The sequence below is a fragment of the Doryrhamphus excisus genome, linkage group LG3 (assembly GCF_037039965.1).
Source record: "Doryrhamphus excisus strain RoL-2023G ecotype Guam linkage group LG3, RoL_Dexc_Guam_v1.1, whole genome shotgun sequence".
Classification (NCBI taxonomy): Eukaryota; Metazoa; Chordata; class Actinopteri; order Syngnathiformes; family Syngnathidae; genus Doryrhamphus; species Doryrhamphus excisus.
In genome coordinates, this window is record NC_136359.1 from 16,077,083 (window position 1) to 16,089,199 (window position 12,117).

The window sequence follows — 12,117 nt, forward strand, 5'->3', positions numbered from 1 at the left end:
CCCTGGAGGAGAGGTGGGAATGCAGCACACAGTTTGACTGGTCACGGTTAGACTTCAGTCAGCACAGGAATCATTTTTTGTTTGAAATGAAGCGAAAAATAGAGTGAATACTTAAACGGAGATATTATTGACTGGGTAGATTCCTGGTTAACTTAAATTACTACGAGGAAATGTTTCTCCAAATGGGTGTGTCTATTTCTTGTGACGTGTTACTCACAAATAGTTGAGCTATTCATTTACACATTTACACTAAGCACGACATTTTTGTGCGAAACAAACATCTAAATTATGTTCCAAGTTGTTATTATACTAATGAAATGAAGTGTATACAAATACAGAAACACTCCAAATTACTCAATATGCACAAAACGTTTCACTTTAAAGTTAAAATATGTCTACTGACTTAAAATGAAGAATGACCACCGCATTTTTAAATGGAGCAATAAAGTTTTGTTTTCACAAACTTTCACAGCCATGACGTTACGTTTGGGGGCGGCGGTCTGGTGCTTTTATGTACTTCACGTAAATAACACAATCACTTTCACTTTTCTGCATTTCGAACTTGGGGGTTGTGGTGAGCCGTCAATATTGTAATATAACGTAACAACAAAAACGATTTTATTTGTTGATCTGTTAAATTTCTATTTATCAGCCATTTCTTGTTATTTATGTGGTTATTCACGAGCGCATCACGTGAAATCCTTACATTTCCGATAACCTTAAAGTAGCAGTGTTTGACAGAATGCTGTCCTTGGCTAATGGCTAACCTAGCTAAAAATAAGTAACAAATACGTAGCCTATACATCTAAGTGTTTTGAAGGTTGACGGTGAGTTTAAATTTACTTGTGTTTATCTAAAACGTTTACAACATTAGGAGGATATAAAAGCTGTGTTTTACTCGTGTTCCGTGTCGCTTTTGAAACCAGCTAGCTTGAAACATAAACACCCTGTCTCAATGCCATGATGGACATAGCACGTTCGAGTATTACAATGCTTTTAAATACCGTTAGCAAGCGGTTTCCATCGTGTGGTACTATTACAGCTATGTTTAGTCATGGTGACAGTGTTGGCTAACGTTTCATTGTTTATGTCGTTTATATCATCATGATGATGCAGAGCTCGTCAATATACATTTCGAATACCAGTCACTCATGGTTAGGTACTGTGCTTCTGTTGCCCCCGGTCCTCTCAGGTCACAGCTGTAGGTTGATCTAATGTCATTTAGTTCTGGTGAACAGCGGGGTCAGTCTCCAGTTACCCCACCAGTCAAAGTCCAGGACCTGTTGAACAACCCTGGGCACAATGTGACAGCAGAGAGAGCATGTATGGACCAGGTGAGTACATTTGGGTGTTTGTCATTCCATTACCAAGACTGCGCTGTGAGTTTCAGGTATGGTCAAACATTGTTTGATTGAGTTTGAGTAATGAGGCACGTTTTATTTCCAACACTGGTATGATGTGCATGCAACTGGATGTATTTTTAACATTAATAATTAAGTCTACTTGAGTGTGACTGACTGAACCAACTTATTGAAAGCATTGACTTTAAGTAAGCCAGCAAGTTTGTAGGTCATGTGACCAAAGAGTGGGTGCTGCCTGGGATTGTTTTTGCTTTAGTCACCCATAAGTGACACTAAACCTTAAACATCTGACTGGCTGGGAGTGCAAGGCTGGGAGTATCCTCCATCCACATCTTTGATACCACAAGATTCAATGTGCCAAAAAGTTACATGTGATGACCAAGACGGTGTACGAGAACTGAGGCAAAAATTTTGGTCAAAAACCCATTCATTTGAATCATATTGGGTGTTTGTCCAAAGAAACCATAAACCAAATAATTGCAGACATAAAAATAAAAAATCAGCATAATGCAGCTATGCACATACACATTGTAACCTGCAAAACATTTTCATAACATCAGCTAATTTCACTTTGTTACAGGTTTGGTGACTCTGAGTCCTTAAATGGAAAACACAGTGAACCACTTATTTATGGAAAATGTGTCAATATTTTAAGTGAAAAATAAAGTTAACATACTAATTCAGTTAAATATAGCGGAGAAGAGTCTAAAATCAGTGCATTGAGATGTGTGTAAATGGAGTTGAGCCAAAGAATCCAGAAGTTTAAAAGTTAAACACCTATCCATAGAGATGTTGGAAATAAATAAAATTGGTCCATGGCCCAGATTTCAGCAAATCTCCGGTTTCTTATTTGAAATAATACTGAAATCTAGTCCATCCACAAAAGTTTAACCAAGTCATGATAAAGTAACAATGTGCCACTTTGCAGCAACTCCTGACACTTTGCACAACTTGAAAGCTATGCCAAGCAGCTCTAAAATAGTCTATTGACTCAGCATTGTCACAATTCACACCACTGAAGTCTCCATAAATCTTGGTGCTCAGTAATTCTTATTTAGTGTGAGAGTTGGTTTGTGCTTCTGTTCTAATGGACAAAAATAGCTGCAACATTCTTTACCCACTGAGCGACAGTGTGGCAAAATGAAGACACTGCCCTTGTGTCTTGGCATGGAAATAGCTAGGCTATAGGTGAAAGTCACATACTGTTCCTCTTATGGTTTCGCACACCGTTAACATTTAGAGACAGGCACAGCTTCCACACTACTGTGTCTACTACAATGTTTAGCTACTGTATCTTTTGTTTTTTTAATAAAAACACATCCAACAAATTATTAATCGTCCTTTAAATGTAAACAGTCTCCTGACTTGGAGATTGTCTGATGGAGCTGTTATGTCAAGCAGTGTCAGGTGCCCAAATCTTTTAAGATTCAAGGAAACAAGGCTGTTTACAAGCTGTAGTTGTGTCACTCGTACAAAGCGGGGGAAGCAGGATTAGAGGAGAGCAGAATAGAACAGAGCTTTGTGTGCATGGCTGAGTGGAGTACAAGCCCAATCGCTTCCTTTTCACTGTCCTTTACTTTGGCGCATAGTTTCAGTTTCCTCTGATCAGGAGTTAATAAAACAAAACAGACTGAGCTCAGATTTATGTAATTGCCATAGTTATACAGTAGGTGCAGAGGTAACTCATAAGGCAATATGGCATTATTGTAAGATTTGATTTCATTTTACACTTTGACTGTTACTTTGCCATTTTCCTCCAGGTGTCGCCTGCTTTGGATGAAGCCTCTCCTGGCTCGACTTCACCCTTTGAGATGCTTGAAATGGAGCCTGTTCCTGCTCCCTACCAAAAGGTGGCGCCTCACTGGTTCTTCTGCAAACGGGCCGATGACAACACTCTGTGGTTCCCTTTTAGCAGAGAAGACTCAGACAAATTAGAGAATGCACACAACGCAGGTAAGCATCTACAAACTCTGTATAGACCAGATCAGGGGTCAGGAACTAATTTTGGCAAAAAAGGCCAAGAGTGAATGCAGAGTCTCAGCACACCTGAAGATTCACAGGTGCGTAGGAAGCACGTGTAGCCAACAAAGTGTTCAAAAAGAGGTTCCCGCACACTGTCTTGCTCTCATTCATTAGTTTATTCAGGTAACGTTTCGGTCCGTTTGACCTTCATCAGACATATTGGCCATGAAAGCCACATATTTTAAAATGTATTTTTTTAACATTGACTACAACTACATATGTGCATGGATGGATTAAAATACATTGGAAAGTTTTTTTTATGTTGAACAGTATTTTTAACACTTTTAAAATATCAACGGATAAACTTCTGGCAAACTGAGCCATAAGAGTGATGTTAGTGGTGTGGTTCTCAAACTTTAGCTTTTTATGTTGCACTGTATTTTCACACATCCCCACTCAAAAAAGCTATGTGAGACTCTGTGTAAATATCTTGTGCAGAGATCTTAAAGTGTGTGTATATATGCTAATGTGTGTCTGCGTTAACTGCGTGCCAGGAGACGATGAAAGTGAGGTGGTGGTGGCTGTTGATGGGGAGCGCTATGATGTACATGTCAAGCAGAGGAAGCGCTATGCTGTATACTGGGAACAAGCAACCACTGAAGTCCGCCGCTGCACCTGGTTTTACAAGGGAGATAAAGACACCAGGTTCCTGCCATATCCTGAAGATTTCAGCAACAGTCTAGAGGTAGTCCAACACTAAAGCAGTACCTTCAAACTTTTGGTATTCCGTAATTAGCTTGAGTCTTACTTGTTGGCAATTTCTTTTCCAATTTATCAGGATGCCTATAAGATCGCTGTTACCTCAGATGAGTGGAAAACGAAGCTGGATTTTCCCACTGGAGAAACTGTCATTTTACACAATCCCAAGGTAAATCCTTCCCCTGAAATATTCCCATAAATGGTCTATTCAAATGCTAACATTACATTCTTCTGTTTAATGTTTTCTCCTATTTATTGTCATCCTCTTAGCTGATAATGCACTATCAGCCATTAGGCATGCAAGAAGACTGGATCTCTTCGCCATCAGAGCAGACCCGTCCTAGAACAGTCAAGCGAGGAGTCGACAACATTGCTGTGGAAATACCAGATGGTATGTGTTTTGATAATAGTGGTATGTTCACACACTGATGACTTCATTACTTTGATATCCAGTATAAGTGCTGTATTGTACAAAAAGTTTTTTTTACAAAGATTACAAGAGTGCAGGTCTAACAAGGCTGCTAAGGACATTTTGTAATTAATAATACCAGGGCTGTCAAAAATATTATGTTAATGGCGGTAACAAATTAATTGAAACCATAGACAGGAATCAAAATGTTTCTTACTGATGTGACAAAAAGGAAATCATTGGTACTGTCAACGTTATTTTCTACTTGATATTTATTTATGCTGGTACCAAATGTGCAGGAAAAAATATAATGTATAGTTTTACAGTGCATCCGGAAAGTATTCACAGCGCTTCACTTTTTCTACATTTTGTCATGTTACAGTCTCATTCCAAACTGAATTAAATTAATATCTTACCTCAAAATACTCCATTATGACAATGTGAAAAAGTTTTTTTTTGACATGTTTTGAATTTATTAAAAATAGAAAACAAAATTGAGCTCAGGTGCATCTTTTTTCCTCTGATCATCCTTGAGATCTTTCTACAGCTTAATTGGAGTCCACCTGCAGTAAATTCAGTTGATTGGACATGATTTGGAAATATAATAACTGTCTATATAAGGTCCCACAGTTGACTATGCATGTCAGAGCACAAACACCAAGCATGAAGTCAAAAGAACTGTCTGTAGACCTGCGAGACAGGATTGTCTTGAGGCACAAAAGGATACAGAAAAATTTCTGCTGCTTTGAAGGTCCCAATGAGCACAGTGGCCTCCATTATTCCTAAATGGAAGACCTTTGGAACCACCAGGACTCTTCCTAGAGCTGGCCGACCTTCTAAACTGAGCGATCGGGGAAGAAGGGCCTTAGTCAGGGAGGTGACCAAGGCCCCGATGGTCACTCTGTCAGAGCTCCAGCGTTCCTCTGTGGAGAGAGGAGAGCCTTCCAGAAGGACAACCATCTCTGCAGCAATCCACCAATCAGACCTGTATGGTAGAGTGGCCAGACGAAAGCCACTCCTTAGTAAAAGGAACATGGCAGCTCGTCTGGAATTTGCCAAAAAGCACCTGAATGACTCTCAGACCATGAGAAACAAAATTCTCTGGTCTGATGGCTTTTTCACATTGTCATAATGGAGTATTTTGTGTAGAATTTTGAGGTAAGAGATTAATTTAATACAGTTTGGAATGAGGCTGTAACATGACAAAATGTAGAAAAAGTGAAGCGCTGTGAATACTTTCCGGATGCACTGTATGTATGCTGTCATGGATACAAACAGTTGATGAATAAAGTAGCCCATTGATTATAAACAACTTCCACAATGATGTAGTACAATTCTACGTCATTTCTAAAAACCACTACTAAAAATATATTTGACAATTCCATGCATTCTGAACTTTTTTTCTGTATATTTACATAACTATAGCCACTTTTGAGATTTCATATTCTTATTTCTTTGCAGGTGAACCAGAAAAGGTGGACCACCTCGTATTTATGGTTCATGGAATAGGTCCAGCATGTGACTTGCGCTTCAGATCTATAATACAGTGTGGTAGGTGTATTTTATGTATAAATGCCTTTCCTGTTTAGAAATATATTTATCTTTTCTGTGTTTTTGTTCTTCCTGTAGTAACTGACTTCCGTAACGCTTCACTATCCCTCCTGGCCTCTCATTATAAAAATGCTCAGCTGGAGGGCAAGGTGGGCAGAGTGGAGTTCCTTCCTGTGAACTGGCACAGTGCTCTGCATGGGGATGCTACTGGTGTGGATGAGTAAGTACATGGAGAGACGGAGTACTCCAAATTCCTCTCTTTTTAAAATAAAACATTCTCACCAATCTTCACTTCTTTCCTTTCCAGAGATATCCATAGGATCACTCTGCCGAGCATCAGCAGACTGAGACATTTCACAAATGACACCCTGCTGGACCTGTTTTTCTACAACAGTCCCACCTACTGCCAGACCATAGTGGACACCGTAGCCTCAGAGATCAACAGACTACACACGCTCTTTAAACAGAGACATCCAGCGTTCAAGGGGGAAATGTCTGTTGTTGGCCATAGTCTTGGTTAGAGACACACATCACGCATTATCTCATTACTAACAAATAGTCCCGTGGATCATTAAACACTTACTGAGCTCTTTTGTCAGGTTCACTGATACTGTTTGACATGTTAACCAACCAGAGAACTGGTTCAGAATCTTCCAGAGGCAAGGTAGAGTTGCATTCACTGTGATTGCTTTGTCAATAAATTGATTTAAGAGGTAATTAAAAAAACAAACCCTCTCTGTGTTAAAGGTCCTGTCTGAGGACCCCTGTCATCCAAAACACGACACTCTGGAGCAGGCTCTCACCAGACTTGGCCTGCAGCAATACCTGCCCACATTACAAGCAGAAAACCTGGATCTGGAATCACTGGTAACACACACATGAAAAAGCAAATGTAATATATTAAAATAGTATTATGTATGGTTTTATCTTTCTTTAGGCTCTTTGTCAAGAAAATGATGTCAAAGATTTAGGAATTCCACTTGGACCACGGAAGAAGATCCTTAAATATGTCAGGAGGAAATGTTTTTCAGAGGTAAGATACTGCCACTTAAGTTTTGGAATGGTCCAACCTTTTTTACAATTTGAAATAAAATGAAGTCTCAATGTTTTAAAGTCCCTACTCCAAACGATAGCCTTAGTCATACACAAACATTTTTTTGGAATGCTTTTAATTTGATTAGGATTACAAAGCAACACGGCAGCCAAAAGGGCTGCAAGATCCACCTCAAGGTTCTGCCACCAGTGAGGACAATGGTAATTCGTCACCAGGATCGGAGGCACAGAAGGCCCAGTTACACAGAACACAGTCCGTCACCAGTTCCGTAGACTATGAATATTTCAACATGGGCATCGGACAGGTACCATGCATGCATGCACAGGCGCAATTATTTCTGCTTCCCGCCTTCATGCATCACCTTCCTGCTTCTCTCCTGCCTGCTTGCCCGGACAGACCAGTGAAGGCATAGCCAAGGGACAGGTTTGTCTCAAAGTGGTCTCCACATGATGGCCTTGGCACACCCTAAAGCGGCTTATGGTGTATTATTGTAATGGCTATTCAGGTTGTGTCATGAGGCTGGTGTATTGGTCCCATATATTGGAAGCCAATACCACTTTTGACTTTTTGTCATTCAGTTCTGCATGAGTAACCAGCTCCTGTCCTTACCTGCTCTCATTCTCTCTAAACTTTGTCTTGATGCTCTGAAAGTTTTTTCTGACATCCCATGCATCATACTTGTCAAATTTCAGAAATTCATAACTGTCTCAACAAAGGGTGTCAAGCTCAATTGCACAGGCGGCCAAACTCAAAGCCGCCTTGAGGTCACGGGCCGAATCAGACAAATGCGTCCCACCCCAACTCCCCACCACACCCCCTGCCACAGGCTGAACTGAAACTGACAGAATTACTTTAGTGCATAGATTATTGTAAACATGTTTGATTTGAGGTCTGTGGTGTAGCCTTACTTAATGTTATTTTCACGTTTTTCCAGTTCAGCGGGCCACTTAAAATGATGTGAGGCCTTGAGTTTGACACCTGTGGTCTGATGTAAACTCTTTTGTTGTTTTAGTTAAATAAGAATTTTTCACCTTCTTTCTCAAGGTATCCATCAATTACCCGCAGCTGGCATTCCACCCGCAGACCTTTTTTGCATTTGGATCTCCCATTGGAATGTTCCTGACTGTCCGAGGGCTTAAACGTATCGATCCCAACTATAGCTTCCCAACCTGCAAGAGCTTTTATAATATATATCACCCGGTATGCAACAACACATATTCAAACTTGTTCCGTACAATGGTTTTTAAACATCTAATGTCTTGCTTGTTTTGTCGTGTAGTATGACCCTGTCGCTTACCGGATTGAACCCATGATTATATCAGATGTTGATCTGGAGCCGATGCTAATTCCCCACCACAAAGGCCGTAAGAGGATGCACTTGGGTATGGATACGCTTGTCTGTCTATCATTATTGTGGTGTGAGCTTTTCTTTTAGTAGGCCTGCTTATCTATCTCTTTGCTTTCTAGAACTGAAAGACAGCTTGACCCGCATGAGCATGGATTTGAAGAATAATGTACTGGGATCATTGCGTTCAGCTTGGCAGTCTCTTGCCCGCCTACCTGTTGCTGCTCTGCCCCCAGTGGATGGAGAACCTACAGTAGAGGGAAACTCTCAAGAGACACAGGGTAGAGTGATGGTTTTAGGTTCCCAATATGTTTCTGTGTTGGTGTATATGTATGTGTGTGTCTAACCCAAATATCCTCACACTCTCATCACTCTCTGCTTGCCAACATCCTCCCTGTTTGTCTATAACTCTGTCTGGTGGTCACACCTGCTTCCCTCACCCTTTACTGCGCTTTACTGCAAACCTCAGCCTTGGGTGCACTTTGTGCTTCTGCGCAGAGGGAAGAAAAAACTGGTGACTTTTGGACAAAAGTAATTGAGTGGCCCAGGGCCCTTCATAGACATTACTTACAAGGTAAGACAAGGTGGTCACAGGATGATCTAACATGAGAGAATTCCACAACACTCTTGAATTAGTTGATCTAACAGCGGCAGGTGGAGAAGCAGCTCAATTACAGTAGCACTGTGTGTGTGTTTTGGCCTTTTGTAAAGCATGTGCTTGATTAATCAGCAATTGTGACATTTTTCCTTCACCCTTCCATCCATTCTGTATGCCACTTAATATTGGGACCATTGTTGATATGATGCTAATTCTAATTTAGAGTCTTCTCTACATCTAACATGGAAGTACAGTGCATGTAACCTTTAGCTAGGAGGTTCTATCCTTCATTCCTATCTCATGACATAACTGTCACATTTTCAGTTACCAAAGTACCTGCATGATTTTTCAGCAAGCAATTCCATTTGTTTTTGTCTTTTAATATCAATATTTAATATGTATTTATTTTATTTTGCATGCCCTTAGTTTTTTACTACTTTTTCTTACTTTATTTTTTAATTTTTTTTCTTTTATTAATACTGGCCTGTTTTATGTTGTACCACCACACCACAAAAAGTTCCTAATTGTGTGACCTACGCGACCATTGCAATAAAAACTATCCTGATATATAATTATATTTAATTAATTTTATCTTTAACATGAATATCCCTTATAAGCTAACCTATAAAGTTGAGTCTAAAAGCTAGATATCTGGTAAAATTGTGGTTGACCTGTCCCTCTGTTCCAGCAGCAGAGAACGAGGAAGCAGAGTTCAAAGCGCCCATGGACCAGCCGGAGCCAGCAGAGCAGCCCGAGATAAAAGTGGGAATGTTGAATGGAGGAAGACGAATCGACCATGTGCTCCAGGAAAAACCTATAGAGAGCTTCAATGAATATCTGTTTGCTATTCAGTCTCATCTTTGCTATTGGTGAGTTCGACAATGGTGTCCAGGCCTGAATAAACTTTCATTTACTGTAATTCCACTATGTTCTTTATTTATTGTACTTTTAAAAACACTGCCTTTTTGCCTCCCAGGGAATCCGAAGATACAGCTCTACTGCTGCTAAAGGAGATCTACGACAAGCTGGATGTGACATTGGAACAGCCGCAACAGTAATTAGATTTTCCGCAATAAATCCCACTTCTGCAGTGGGTACATAAAGAACACTTGACAAGGTTGTGCAATCATCTTCAAGAATGCCTTAATGCCTGCAACAATTGGTCAGGTGAACTTGGGTTCTGTCAGTCAATATTTCAGGCACCACATATGTGGGTTGGTGACTTATTTATTGATTCAGACCTACTCTGTTGCACTAGTCTGTCTTTTAAGCACTTCATTGTTTTCTTACCTTGCACTTTTACTGTTTTCAACATGTCATGCGCACAATTACATGTGAATAATGTAAAAGATTTAATGTAAAAACTTGGAAGTATAGTTTAAAAAAATATGGTTGCTGAGTTAGACTTTCAACCTTGACTTGATATACAGTAGGAGGAGGTCAAACTCTGAAGTGACCGGTTCTTTATCCTATTAGCATTATAAATAGCAATGGTGTTGTTTTGGTTGATTGAAATAGTTTTTTGGATATTAAGGCACCACCCCAAAGAAACCCAAAGCTGCTACACCTTTAATGTGCAATGTTAAACTGAAGTTGATCCTTTTCAGTTGAGCTTTAATCATATTTTTCAGTGTTAGTCACACAGAAGTGTGAAGCAATTCAACTTAAAATTATACGCATAGATGTGTGCCTTTTCAGTACTGTCCTTCGCCTCTTTGCGGCCAACTTCAGCTTTCTGCATTCTATAAAGACATTTTTCAAATACATCTCCAACGGGCCAACTCATAATTTCTTCCTCTTCTTTGCGCCAATGGACTGTACACTTATAGTTTGTCTTTGTATCACATGTACAGTCGTGTTGTTCCGCTTCTCTCAATATATTCCAGTTCCCATGGAGTTTAGATATTTTATTGTTTGTAAAGTATGTGAAGCGGTATTCTTATTACTTGTCATTAATTTGAGTAATCACCAATAACATATTTGAAGCTGTTTATATAGCACCTATCAAATATTCATATAGCCTGAGTCCTGCACCATCCTTATCTCACAGACCTACACATTTTAACCGACAAACTGTAACACACTTTCCCAAAAAGCACCTCTTTACTTGACATCTCAGCTTATATCATGATCATAGTGTTAATGACGATACACACAGAAAAGAATAGCTCTTTTTACCTCATGTGTGTGTTTTAATAAATCCATGTCTTGCTTTGTATTTTGTAAGTATGTCGGTATTTTTATTCATTTGAAACCTGTATACAAACTACACTATGAGTGATTCTAGGATTTAAACTTTTTTAAACCCAGTGTTTCTCAGTTATTTTCTGTCATGCCCCAACTGGTGTACAGAAATGTTTTCACGGCCCACTATTGAGAAAATAATATCTATATCTGTATGGCACAGACTGAACTCGAAATTGAAATCAGCTAAATGCAACAAAATGGAGCGCGGTGAAGCATACGGGTGTATATTTAAGAGTCGAATTACATGCTGAGTACGACAAATTAATTCATGCTGCCAGGTCTGCACTAATATTCATTGTCATTCCTTGCCCCCCCCCCACCCCCGACAGTTCAGTTTACTATTTGAGAAGCAATGGCTTAACCTAATGTGTGAAATTCATATTTTGTTTAACCAGTATATAGAAGCTTTTCAACTGAAATATTTTTTATGCAAAAATATTATTTTTACCCATGAATTCTGTTATCCAAAAAATACTACAATTCAAAAGAAATGATGTTTTTCATGAAGCAAATTACAGTTATTTCCCTGCATTCCTTAAGGGGGAATATACCATTGTTTGATTGTGTGAAAAATGATATAGTAGTTTCAGTTTTTAAATTGCCAAATAAATGACATTTTAAATTTCACACTCAACAGGTTTTTGGGTTTCTGAAATGATTTTATGTTAGTGAGTCTAATACTGTATGTAGACAGTTGATATATCAGCTGTATTACTGACCATTCATTATAGATTCAACTTTTACAATGGAAGGATTTGCCCAACATTTTTTGGCCACCAAACCGTAATGTAAATAGTGTACTAGTGAACACACTTCCAAAGTAAGATTTGT

At 39.3% G+C, this 12,117-nt stretch overlaps 1 protein-coding gene across 6 annotated transcripts; it reads left to right on the forward strand.

Annotated features, from left to right (window-relative positions):
* The first annotated feature begins 538 nt into the window (after positions 1–538).
* Positions 539–11,908, forward strand: ddhd2 (DDHD domain containing 2). 6 transcript variants are annotated; one of them, XM_058070907.2, is made up of 20 exons: positions 539–827; positions 1,193–1,334; positions 3,122–3,314; positions 3,878–4,068; positions 4,162–4,251; positions 4,353–4,473; positions 5,953–6,042; positions 6,121–6,262; positions 6,350–6,558; positions 6,642–6,706; positions 6,790–6,909; positions 6,980–7,075; positions 7,224–7,400; positions 7,493–7,519; positions 8,141–8,296; positions 8,376–8,478; positions 8,564–8,722; positions 8,911–9,015; positions 9,728–9,908; positions 10,016–11,908. In XM_058070907.2, the coding sequence occupies exons 2-20, from the start codon at positions 1,215–1,217 to the stop codon at positions 10,095–10,097; spliced, it is 2,427 nt and encodes an 808-aa protein (XP_057926890.2). In that variant the 5' UTR covers positions 539–827; positions 1,193–1,214; the 3' UTR covers positions 10,098–11,908. The 6 variants fall into 6 exon arrangements, with proteins under 6 accessions (XP_057926890.2, XP_057926891.2, XP_057926893.2 ...); XM_058070908.2 differs by having other exon boundaries at positions 540–827; positions 9,731–9,908; XM_058070910.2 differs by lacking the exon at positions 8,911–9,015 and having other exon boundaries at positions 540–827.
* Positions 11,909–12,117: the final 209 nt, after the last annotated feature.